This window comes from Remersonia thermophila, chromosome 5 (assembly GCF_042764415.1).
Source record: "Remersonia thermophila strain ATCC 22073 chromosome 5, whole genome shotgun sequence".
In the NCBI taxonomy this organism is placed as follows: domain Eukaryota; kingdom Fungi; phylum Ascomycota; class Sordariomycetes; order Sordariales; family Chaetomiaceae; genus Remersonia; species Remersonia thermophila.
Window position 1 is genome coordinate 2,284,585 of NC_092221.1, and position 12,491 is coordinate 2,297,075.

The following is a 12,491-nucleotide window of genomic DNA, read 5'->3' on the forward strand; positions in this document are numbered from 1 at the left end:
AAAAAACTGCCTGGGCTTGTCACCCTTCTGTCGTGCACCTTGGGAGACGGCGCTGCCGATGTTGGAAAAGAGCGTTGCTCGCTGGGAAAGGGCGAAAAAGCGTGGTGCTGGTCGTGGTTGATGGCTGACAAAAATCTCGGCCCGTGAAGCCACAAATGCGATGATCGGATTGGGGTCGCAGCCACAGAGAGGGACGGACTGCGCGGCAACGGAAGAGCCCGGGCCCCACCACGCTAAACTCCGACGCTGCCCGCTACCGCCGGGTCACGTGATATCAAACACGAAAGAGTCACGCCGAAGGCAGAGAAGAATGACGTTGGCCGGGAGCCACGGAATGGAGCCAGTTTTCGTCTTTGCCCGCCGGGGCATTTTTAGAATGACGCAGCACCCCCGTGGCCTTCGGGGCACCTGTGCGGACCCTCGTTGGTCAGGCAGGATAGACGGGAGGCCTGACTTCTACAACACATTCATGTTCTGCTCCAGTATGCGCACCTTGCTCATCCGATCTCCCGTCGATATAGCAACTGGCTTTGACTGCCATTCCAATTCATAGAAATTATACCGACCGTTGAATACTTGTCTGTCCTTCTGGGCACAACCACTGCGCCGCCAAGGGGGAGAGCACACGCCACAAGAACCAAGTAGAGAGATGAGAACACAACAGAACCCAAACATGCCACACACAATACCCCCAAGGTAGGTAGGTACCTTACCTGCCGACCGAGCTAGGTGCCCCAATCCAAGATGAAAGAATGAAATATACATCGAACAAACTCCCCCAAATAGGGGGGGGATATCCAGAAAACGACAGCTCAAGCACATCTGGCGATGGCTCGAAGAAGAGAAACATCGAGAAACATCTCATCCTGGGTCCAATCTTACACCGCAGCATCACCTCTCCCATCCAGCCCGGTCACCCTCTTACCCCCCATTGCTGACATCCATGTTCCCAAAATTCCCATTCTCCACGCTCGGATACGCACCTCCGCTCATCTCGGCCCAGTTCCAATCCAGCGTCATGGGCAAGCTAAACAGATCCTGCGGGAGCATCGGTTGTTGATATATCCCCCCCATGCCGCCAGGGAACCCGGGACTTCCGCCGGCACCCACACCGGCTGCGTTCATGCCCCTGCCACCCATGGCATCAAACCCGGCCAGCTCCGCATAGGCGTTGTAATCCGAGCTGTCCGGCGTGAACTCGTTGTGCCATCCTGTCGGTGCGACGCCGGGGGAGGGGGACTGAGACACGGTGCCCACCCCGGGGTTGTAGCCGTTGCCGTTGCCGTTGTTATTGTTGTTGTTGTTAATGGTGGTCGTCGTCGTACTTTGTGATGAACGGCGTTGGTTGGGCGGAGGTGAGAAGTGGTTCCCTGCCGAGTTTCTGCTGGCCTGAGGCGTGGCCGAGCTCGAAGTCGTGGGCCGCGACGTCGGCAGGACCGGGTTGGGGTTGAACGACGCAGACCCGGACTCGGCCGTTGGCGTCGCGTTGTTGGAGCTCGAAGGGTTCCCGCCGCCAGCCTTGTTCGACTGCTGGTCAATGTTCTTCCGTTTCCGCCGCGACGCGTGCTCCTTCTCAGCCTTCTCAATGACGACCCTGGCGATGCGCTCAAACTCGGAGCACACGCCGAGCATGCGGTGGACACCGCCCGTCTCGGCCTCTTGGCCGAGCATCGACAGAAAGGTGACCACCACGTTCATGAGCTTGGTGTCCGAGCGTGCTCGTGGGTCGAGGGGGTTCTGCAAGATGTGCCCGAAGAGGGTCATGAGCGCTGACACGGGGAAGTACAAGACCATCCTGTGAAAGAGTTAGAAAAGGAACCACAGGCAACTCGTCAAGAGAAACGGCCGGAAAGGCAACGAACCAGACGCAAGAAAAGTCTCCCTGCGGGATGTACTTCAGCAGCGATATCGACGCCCGGGCGGCCGATGTGCACAGCGCCGCCGAGGAGAAGATGCGCGGGTTCAGCGGCCTCGTGTTCAGCCCCTGGATGGCAAAGTCGGACAAGCGGCTGGTCCAGTAGCCGTGGTGGATCGACATGCGGTGGATCGTGGTCAGGCAGTTGTAGTAGTTGAAGTGCAGCATGACGATATGCAGAATCAGGGGCGTGTGCGACGCCTTGATCTCGTGCTCCGGGCGGAAGTCGATCGGGATGCGGTCCTTCCAGTCCTCCAGCTCCTTGTCCAGCTCGCCGATGGCGTTCAGCAGCTCGCCTTCCGACTGCCGCATCGCCTTTGTCGAGTACAACCGCTTGTACACCTTGCTCTCGACCAGGGACAGCTCGCACATGACCCTAAACAGGTTCATCTTGCCCTTGCCGTCGGCGAGCGGAATGTTGCCGATGCCATCGGCCGGGTCGGCATCGGGAAGATCCACGTTCATATCGTCGTCGTCCTGCGCCGGCGGCCGTCCTGAGCGAAGGCAGAGGTCCTTGTCCAGCATGTAGGCGATCCAGAACACCCGTCTGCGCTGTTCGATCTCGATGGGGTTCAGGTTGAACCCCGTTCCGCGCTTGTGGAGGCCGATGCTATGGGCAAGCCGGATAGCCGTGGCGATGAGCAGGGTCGACGGCTGCGGATTCGGGGTCCCCTGCATGAACAGCGCCATGCCGAGCAAGCCCTGGACGCTCCACAGATCCGTGTTGCGCATCGCCAGTTCGGGGAAGCAGGCCATTGCGTTCTTCATGTAACCCCACGCCTTGTTGTCCTCGTCCTGCGGAACCAGATTGCTCATGACGCGCAGCCGGTGAGCGATGGCGAGCGCCACGTTCAGACTCGCCCACCACCCGGACCCTGTGTACGGGTCGCTCGAGTACTGCCTCTCCACCAGGTGCATGAACGTTGGCTGGTGGAAGAGCGGGAGCATGCAGTTGAAGTTCTCAAAGTAATCCTTGAGCAGAGACAGCGCCTCGGGCTTTGGCGGCAGTTCCCGGAAGATGGTACGGCGGAAGAGGTCCCCAAACACGTCGGGCTTCCAGGCAGTCCACTTGTGGTCGTCGATCGAGACGTCCGAAATCATTTGCTGGAACGACGTGTCTCCCATCTTTTCGTTGACCCACTGGATTCCCTTGGGCGAGAAGATGGAGAAGCCAGATGAAGAGCCTTGTGTGCCATGTCAGCGAAGCGCGGCCAGCTTGGGGGTGAGGCGACAAGCTCGTCGTTGCATACCAATGTACCGCGTCTCGCCGTCCTGGTTGGTGACCAAAGAGCACATCATCTCGGACAGCTCGGCGACCTCTTCCCGGTCATCGTCTTTGTCGGGCGTCGAAGCTCTCGCCTTGTCGCTGTCTTTCGCGGGCGCCGGGGAGGCGAGCGAGCTATGCGGTGTCGAGTTGTTCCCATCTTGCGCAGCGGCTGGCTGTGGGGATGTTGGGTCCGAGGCTGCCTGAGAGGCTTGCCTTGACTGCTGGTGCTGCTGCTTCTCGACGAGCTTCTTCTCCAGAGTTCCCAGGTCGGTAGCGGCGTCGTCGTCCTCGCCGAGCAAGCCTGCGCCACCAGCGTTAGGGGGCGTCCGCAAAGGGCAGCGACACAACATCCGAGTGCCGGTGGTTGGGCACATGGCCTCTACGTACCTGACAGCCGCAGCAGATGTTCCATGCGTCCGAGACGGTTCTCGAGGCCCTCGATGTACTTGGCCCTTCCCCGAGTGTAAGCCCACGCCGTTCAAGAGTGCAGGGGCACGGCGGTGCGGGGGAACTTACCCCTTTGGCGGACTCCGCTTCTTTTCCACCTGCGTAAAGACACACTCCGTCTTGTAATTGGTACAATGTGTGCAGGCCGGAAGCTTTCCGTCGCACTTGATCTTCTTCTTCCTGCACATGTCACATGCCTAAGGGGAGGGGGTACAATACCCGGGAGGTCAGCGCGTCTGCTGGTTCAAGCCCGTTTCCTTCACCAAGCCCAAAAGCAAAACCAGGCCCGTGGGTCGCCTTCGCGCTGCGGACTCACCCTTGCGATCCTCCTCCTCTTGGCTTCGTTGGTGTCCTCCAGCAAGCCGTGGTCAGCAAACATTTGCGCCGCGAGCAGGTCGGGCGGCAGTTGCGGCATGGCCGAGAGCCCGTGTGGATGATCGCTGTAGCCTCCAAATATCTGGGGCGGCGGGTTCATGAGCGGTGGTGGTGGGATGGGCATCTGGAAGCCCGAATGCATAGGGTGATCCATGACGGGCAAAGTGAGATGAGGGGCGGTCGTGGTCGACCGTGGAAACGGCTTGTCGGCAGCACGAACGAAGCAGTCGGCGGATAGCCCAACGTTGGATAGATTTCGAGCCTTGGGGATATCAAAAGCGGGGAGAGACTTTGCTAGCTACGGTGCGCTGCGAGGTGCGTTCGTGAAACGCTGTAACCGCCGGGTAGAATGTTGCTATTATTACCGTCCACTCCGAAGCTCAGATGTGCCGGAACCCCCGGGGATTGGGGCTGAGCAAGCGATGATGGATGATTGTATGACCGAGGGCGCAGGGACTTGCTAGTCTTGTTGCATGTTGTAAAATCAGCTGAGGAGAGAGGATATGAGCCCCAGGCGGCGGCGGCTTGTGGAGGACGAGATGGGATGGATGACCCAAGCTTGTGTGTGAGGAGCCGTTTGTATTGTCTTAGGTACCTGAGTCTGAGTCCGGGGGTGGCGAGGTGTGGTGCGCAGGGCTGAAGAAGTGCAAGGATTCCAGATGACTGATGTCGGGAGGCGGTGACGAAGCGAGTGGAGTGGTAAGAGGTACAGAGAGAGTCGCGTTTTGTTGTTCGGCTTGGAGAGATCAAGCCAGCATGAGGCCGAAAAAGAAGAATTGGGACAAGCCAGAGGGAGGATGGTGAAAGTCGGGGGGCCAGCAGACAAGGAGTCGGACGGGATGATACATTTTTGGGAAACGCACGGCACGAGGGGCACCTGCACGACGGGTTCACCTCAGGTCAGCAACCTACCACCGAAGCTCGTGGCGTGGCGGGGCCACCTGCATCAGCCCAATCCAGCAAGTTGAGACGCCGAGAACGCTGTCCACAGTGCCATGTGGGGTCGCGGGACAGCGCCGAGCGCACGGATATGACAACCACCCCCCCAATTTCACCATGTGCCGCCGTGTAAGGGACTCGGTGCACCTCCCGTTGATATCCTCTCTCTTCCGAAAGCACATAGACTCGTCCCCTCGGCTCAACGTCAAAGAAGGGCGGGATGCCAAACAAAAGACCCAGGTCTGTTTTGTTTTTTTGTCTCCTTGATTTCCTCGGTAGCTATCCCACAAAAGCGGTTTCCATCACTCAGGTCGCACACGTGCACCCCCTCGACGAGGCTTGCTCCGCGACGGGGCGCCGGACAGCGAAGGGCCTGAGCATTGTGAAGGGGAGGCTTGCGGTACAACGGTGCGGCGCTGTGGGGCCAACGGCGTAGCTAATCCGAACTCCGGCGTTTGGGGAACGACCAAACAACCTACCACCCGGAGCCCGCCTGCAGCTTTGCATCACCTCCCAAGGGCCGAGGCTGTCCTATCATGGCCGGGCACGCCTCGGGAGGCATGACGGGGAATAGCATCATGTCGGCAACCACCTCGCCGGGCAGCGCTGATGGCTGAACGGCTTGCTTGGATTGCCATCCTTCCTGTTTGCAATGCTCCGCCCGCCAACATGCCAAGCAAGGTCTCTCCGGAGGGCCTGCCTGGCGGATGCCCGCTCATCCATTCATGCCGGTCTGGCTTCGCTGAAGCTTCTCTGGGCCTTCGAATGCGGATGGTGTGGTGATGGCTTGCCTCATCCCGATGCATTAGGGCGCTGACATCAACGCTTCGCACGTGCTTGGAACCGTTGAAGCAACGGCGGGCGGTTGTGTGCGTATGTAGTGCAGGGGGTGGGCCTGTGAGACAATCTTGAAACAGAGGAGGACCATTCCGGGAAACCGAACCAAGACCCAACGCTTTGACGTCTCGACGTTCACGAGCGGGAATGACAAATCTTTGTGAACGAGAAGAGCAGGTGATAGGCTGCCTGCAACTCCCGAGGAGCTCGAGGCATGGTTTTTACTGCCGACCAGAGCATCAACCTCGGAGCGTCGGACTCTTGGTTTTCTCCGGCTCCCGAGGGTTTGTGGACGGCTCCTCTACACAGTATATCAGCCCTCAACCATCTCAAAGGGTCTACAGGACGATTCAGCCAACTCGACCTTACCAGGATGATCGTCCTCGTTTCTTCTCCCCCATCTGTCTACCAGGGTAGGTAGGGTGCCTCGGACTTTCAAATCACGTCCTAGCTGAGAGCCTCTTTGGGAGAGACGAAAAAAAATGCTGTCGGTGTTTGCCGAAACCCTAGCAAAGACAACCTTGGACGTAGCCAAGTACAACACAAAGCTGTTGCACCCTATGGGCATCATAAAGCAAAGGCATATTTCGGGCACCGCGGTGCAAACACCAAACATGCGAGTGAATATCACAAAGAGCGAGTCTCTACCAACACTTGGCCGCATAAAGGGTGGCGTTTGATCAATATGTACACCGAATCCAACATCTATATCTAACCTCTCCAAAAACTTTCTCGGTACAAAGCGACTGGCTGGATGGCAAGGTGGAACCTACAAAGCACCACACACTGTGGGTGTGAGGGTCTTGATCCTGCATGCCCCGTGTATAACTGACAACAAGATCGGCCATCGACCATGGCTCCAAGAACATAAAAAGAACTGGACGGCATTCCCAGCGCTCCATGTGCAAAAGACTTTGGGCCGTTTAAGACCGGTTTTGAGGTCCGCCATGCCGCCTCGCCCCGATGCCGTTGTTCCAGGCATCCAAGGCGATGAGGCATATCCGCCGAATCCTTCCTGCCAAATTCACCCTTTCTTGCTTTCAGGCACCCTCTCCGTAAACCTCGATCCTGACCCTCGCGAGCCGTCTCGAGGAACCCAAGTGTGGCCGATAGAATCGGGCACGGGTACCGGAATCGTCGTGGGAAACGTCGAGTGTCGTTGAGCCGAAAGCGGCGGTTGTTCTTGCACGGCGGTTCGCTGCGGGCCCTCCCGGAAGATGAGGACGCCGCTCTGCGGGCGCATCGGCGATCCAAGTTGCAGGGGGGGCTGGTTCGGGCCGAAGATGGTCATTTGCGAGTCTCGATACGCAGCGGATCGCATGCTTCTGGCGTCGCTATCGATGGGATCGCTGTAGCCATCTCCGCCGGACTCGAGGACCGAAATCAGCTTCTTGCCGGAAACGCGATAGAATCCCTTCTCTTGCGAGGCCGCCTCGGGCGCCGGTGCGATGCTCGTCCTCCAGGAATTCAACTTGGCCAGGGCAGCGTGGACCGAAAACGTTCCCGACCGCCGTCTTGCCAGGTCGCCGCTCTCGGCGGTGGATGGCCGCCGGCGCACGGTGCTCTCTGCATCGGTCAAAAGCATGATGCCCTGGCTGCGCTGTCTCCTCCACTTAAGCAAGTACAAAAGCGCAAAGACGATGAGGGCGATTCCGGCCACGCTGCCAACGACCCCTCCGATGACTGTGTTTCGGGTTTGCGGCGGAAGCCCAGAGAACGGTTCGGGCGACGGCTCAGCAGGGGGTGGAACAGGAGATGGGACGACGGCGTCGACATTCGCACCGTTGTCGGATGGTGCAGCTACAGCTGTCTCGATCGCCGAGACGGTTGTTGATGTCCAGAGCGAGCGTGTTTTTGTCGTGGTTGAAGTGAAGCGAGTGCGGGTGCGAGAAGAGGACGACGAGGCGGTCCGTGTCGAGTTTGAGAAGCGAACGAATGTGTAGTTACTACTGTAAAACGAAGGGTTGGGGGCTGCGCATGCCAAGTATCAGCACACAAGGTCGGTGTCGGTCAGATAGATCTGAGTTTGGGGGGGAAGATCCGTACCAGATGACGTCTCGCTGGTCTCGGGGAGAGCGGACGTCGATGGGTCGAAGATTGAATCGGCGGAAGTGATAGACGTCAGGAGCTCCAACGGCGTGGATATCACGGAAGTGGGCTCGGGGGCGAAGTCTGTTGCTTCCAGCTCGGCGGAGGAGGAGGACGAGGTTGATGGCGCGCCATCGGTTGGCTCTGGGAAATCGGCCGAGAAAGACACGCTGGGCGATGCGTCACTGACAGCGCTTGTGCCAGCAACGGGGAGAGCTGCTGGGAGCGCTGTCGAGGTCAAAGCGGCGGGGTCTGACGTCAAGGTCTTTACACTCGTGACGGCACCGACAGCATCGACGTAATGGACAAGGGAGACGGTTTGAATGACAACGATCTGGCGCCCGTGTAGCTGCTTCTCGCTGGATGGTGGTGGTGGTGGTGGTGGTGATGGTGGTGATGGTGGTGATGGTGATGGTGAACGAACGTGAGGAGGGGCCGTGCCGTCCTCCGGGGATTGAAAACGACCGTGTTGAAGATGATGAAAGCGATGGTGGTTGCCGTTGAGATCTCGGCGGTGACGGCGGCGGTGGTGGTGATTCTCTGGGGTGGGGCGGGTGTTGCGGGCCTGAGCGAGTGAAGGCCCCCCAACGCCGTGGTTCGCCATGGCGCTTGCGTGGCTGTGGGAACGAATGGACGAATGTGGACAAGAGCCACACGCAAAATCAAGAACACGAGCTTTCGCGATTGGTAACGAATGGCAAGCTTCGTAATGCCGATCCCGTATTCGACTCGATCGACAGAACTGAGGGATTCGGCTCGTAAAAAAAAAGAGAGAGAGAAAGGAGGTGGGTTATGTTAGGCGGCGACACAGAGCAGGCAGCTCATTGTGATGGCAAATAGCCCGTCATGTTGACCTCGTCGTCGAAAGGAATCCGAAAAGTCGACTTTTGAGCAGGTCTCGCGTCAACCCAACCCGATCCCGTTTTTTCGTCACGGACCTAGTGGAGGAGGCATCGACTTACCCGCTCTGCATAGTCGGGAATTTCCTGAGACAGGCCGAACTCAACCGGCAAACCTGAGGCTGATCAGGTAGAAGAACGAAGAAGGAAAATAATATACGCAGTAGAACAAAAAAAGAGAGGCGGCGCGATAGGGCAGCGTCGCGATTTGGACCTGAGCGGCAGTCGATCAACTGTCAATCCCAAGACTTAAATTGCCCGTCTCTCACAAAAAGCAGGACAGCAGCCCATCGGCGCCCCTGGGCGAGCCAAAGCCGGCGCAGGTCGCTGGCAATCTCGCTTCGTGGGGCTCTCCGCCCAGCCCTGTTGGCCATTGGCCCGCCGCGCAGCCCACGCCGATGCAGCTCTGCGGCCGGCCGCTGCTCCCATTGGTCGGGCGGGGGATGCACAACACGAAGGGCCACGGCGAGGCCTAACACCATGGGCCCCACCGTCGTCGATCGATGGCCGTTTAAGAACAGGAAGCCAGCAGCTCACTTCCAGAATCCTCACATAACAGTAGTTAACTATCGTCCATTTGAGGAAAAAGAAAGGATGTCTCGAACGATGCACGCGGAGGCCCACTGATCATTGGATCCGGGGATTTCCGGCCGACGCGATGGACCGCAGCAGCATCATCCATGCACGTTCGCTGGCCCAACCCTACGAAACTGTTCCATGGCTCCACTTCTCACGTCCTGCCCGATCCTCGCCACCCGCGCCGTCAGGAACAGGGGCCCGGGGGAACAGTTCCACAGGGATCGCAGCCCACCCGACTTCAACAAACGACAAAGACGTCTGAAGGACGTGTCAGATAGACGGTAACCACGTAGCCATCATGACCTCGAATCTGCAGACACCCGTAGCCTACCAAGGTGGTTTTGACATAGCTCTTGTCGTCATGCGTCAAAAAGAAGGTACCTGCCCGAAGCCACATGATGCTTGGCGCGGTGTTCCTGGACTAAAAACGGGAAGTGGAGCGGGGGATTACGCAGGCCCCGGGCCAGCGCAGTTCCACGTCCAACTAGCGATCCAGGGATAGATATCGGGGCGGCCAGACTGTGGTTTGGAGCAACTAGTTAACTAACTGCGTAACTACTGCGTACGTACGCAGCACACTAACCGGGCACCCCGTCCGGCAGCCGAGTTCGCTACGCTCAGCAACCTACCTACCTGCCTGTCCGGGTAACTTTTCATTGTCCCATAGGTGCCTAGAAAACACGCCGGCCGAGTTCGCCAGAGGGTTTCAGGGGCCTATAGCTATTTTCACATTCGCTTTTCCATTCCCATTGACGGGAACCCCACGCAACATTCGATCCTTTGCTGAGCCAAGCCCTGAGCACGAACCGCCCAAGGATATCCCTTCGTCAGCTGACGTCATGCAGCGGCCACCCGGCCGGGCCTCCCCCCCGGACCCCGACAACACGCCCGAAGAAGCCACGGGCCGGCCGCCGGGCAGCACCGGCTCCTGGCCGTCCGCCGGCCTGCTTGGGAGCTCCTTGCATCTGCCATGGAGCTCCCGAGACCCAAGGACGTCGTCGGTGCAGTCGCTGGCGCCATCCACCGGGGACGACGGCGATCAAAAAAGGAAGCTTCTGGTCATTTACATCCACGGCTACAAGGGCAGCACCACGTCCTTCCGCTCGTTCCCGGCCCATGTGCACAATCTCTTGAAGACCCTCCTTGCAGAGACCCACGTTGTCCACACAAAGATCTATCCCAGGTACAAAACCTACAAATCCATCGAGGTGGCCACCGAGAACTTCAGCCAATGGCTGGCTCCTCACGAATCCCCCAGCACCGACGTGGTCTTGGTGGGCCACTCAATGGGTGGTCTGCTGGCGGCCGAAGTAGCTTTGCTGGTGTGTCTCGCCTCCTCTCCGTCTCCCTTGCATTGCCGGGCGGTACGCTGACCCTTTCTCCCTGCTTCGCAGCCCAACCAGGAGCCGTACAGCTCCTCATGGCCCTTCCGCCACCGCATCCTGGGAACCATCTCCCTGGATGCTCCGCTGCTAGGTCTCCATCCGGGCGTCGTGCTCTCGGGCATTTCGAGCCTCTTCCGGGCATCGCCCAAGCCGCCTGCGATAGGCGGAGACACAGCGGCCGATCAACCCAATCCCAGGGCGCCAGGAAACCTCTCGCCCAGCCTGCCGGCTTCTCCTCCGTCAGGGGCTTCTTCGCCCAGCCTGCGGCGGTGGTCATCTTCTTCGACCGTCAGCTCGTGGGCTATTGATGACGAAACGCAGCGCGACCCGTGCTTTAACCCGGCCTTCCCCAACGATGTCTCCTACGTGGACCGCGGCTGGTTCAAGAACATGGTGCATTTTGTCACAAAGTACAAGGATGAGAATCTCTTCCGTGCCGCCGTGAACCACATCATGGCCCACGCCGAGTACGGGGCTTGTCTGACCGACCTCGCGGGGCTGCGATCGAGGTACAACAGGCTGAGGGAGCTGGAGGATGGACTAGCCTGGGACGGCCGGCCGGGTGCGGTGCGCGTTCGGTTCGTCCAGTACTACACCGTGTCGACGGGCATCGAAAAGAAGAAGAGCAGGTCACCCTCGCCCGCAGGTCCTTGGAGGCAACGCCATCATGACGACCCCTACTCTCCGTCCGCAAGATCGTCCTTCGATTCCGGCGAGCTGGGGCTCACACCAAGGATGTCCCGCGAATCGGGCGCGTCAACGCCGAGGATATCCATCGGGGACTACACCGAGAATCCTAAATTACGGCGGGACTTCGCGTCGCTGGAGTCCGTGTTGGAAAATTGTCCCCCCGAAAGACCTCTCTCTGCGTCTGAGACAGAGCGGGAGCCAGAGCAAAAGCCAGACCCTGGGCCCGTGGAGCCGGTTTCCCCGCGGCAGACGCCACCGATCCCTCGACCACCTCCACCTCAAGAAGAAGGCCAGGGTCGCAATGTCCCATCCATTCCCGACTTGCCCTCCTTCCCACCGCCGCCAGATCCCGCCGCCTACCCGGACAAAGAGTCCAGGAAGCGAGCTGAGGCCGCCTTCAAGCTCGCGAGCAAAGCCTACGCCCGCGCTGTCAAGGCTCGCGACAAGGCCATCCGAGCCTTTGAGAAGGACCAGCGCAAGGCCGCCAAAGCCTCCCGGAAGCGCGAGAAACAGCAAAAAGCACCACCGCCACAGCCGCCGCGGCCGGTCTCTGCCCCCGTCGTTCAGTTCCACGAATCCACCCCCCTCGCTTCCCATGAGAATGCACCGCCTCCGCCGCCACCGCCGCCGCCGCCGCCGCTGCCATCCTCCTCCTCCTCGTCACCATCGTCGCCAACGTCACAGAAACCTCGCCGCCGCCGAAAGTTCTGCAACCTCCCCAAGCCCTCATCCTCCTCGGGTACCGCGGACGGCCAAGACCCAACGTGGATCGAAGTCTTCATGGAGGGCGTCGACGAGGTGGGCGCGCATACCGGCCTGTTCATCTCCGGCGCGGCGCACTACAAGCGGCTTGTGGACGACGTCGGGGAGAGGATTGCCGGCTGGGTCTGGGAGGACGCGGCGAGGCGGTTTCTCGAAAGGGAGGAGAGGGAGCAAAGGGAACGGGGCGAGAATGGGGATGAGAAAAAAAGGGATGCCGATAACGGTAGTGAGCGTTGTTAAAGGTTACGGGGATAGGTAGTGATGTTGGCCAGGTCATGGAGGGTCGAAAGATGGAGGAGTATAGACGC

At 59.4% G+C, this 12,491-nt stretch overlaps 3 protein-coding genes across 3 annotated transcripts; 1 reads left to right on the forward strand and 2 right to left on the reverse strand.

The window, feature by feature from the left end:
• Positions 1 to 921: 921 nt before the first annotated feature.
• Positions 922 to 4,158, reverse strand: VTJ83DRAFT_5848 (uncharacterized protein; the record flags this gene model as incomplete). The annotated part of the gene is made up of 6 exons (XM_071012493.1): positions 922 to 1,795; positions 1,863 to 3,099; positions 3,166 to 3,483; positions 3,570 to 3,634; positions 3,699 to 3,826; positions 3,946 to 4,158. 6 exons carry the CDS (start codon positions 4,156 to 4,158, stop codon positions 922 to 924), a joined length of 2,835 nt encoding a protein of 944 aa, XP_070865223.1.
• A 2,646-nt stretch (positions 4,159 to 6,804) lies between these two features.
• VTJ83DRAFT_5849 (uncharacterized protein) lies at positions 6,805 to 8,472 on the reverse strand (the record flags this gene model as incomplete). The annotated part of the gene is made up of 2 exons (XM_071012494.1): positions 6,805 to 7,751; positions 7,827 to 8,472. 2 exons carry the CDS (start codon positions 8,470 to 8,472, stop codon positions 6,805 to 6,807), a joined length of 1,593 nt encoding a protein of 530 aa, XP_070865224.1.
• Positions 8,473 to 10,185: 1,713 nt separating this feature from the next.
• VTJ83DRAFT_5850 (uncharacterized protein) lies at positions 10,186 to 12,423 on the forward strand (the record flags this gene model as incomplete). Its single annotated transcript, XM_071012496.1, has 2 exons — positions 10,186 to 10,668; positions 10,741 to 12,423. The coding sequence occupies 2 exons, from the start codon at positions 10,186 to 10,188 to the stop codon at positions 12,421 to 12,423; spliced, it is 2,166 nt and encodes a 721-aa protein (XP_070865225.1).
• Between the last annotated feature and the right edge of the window lie 68 nt (positions 12,424 to 12,491).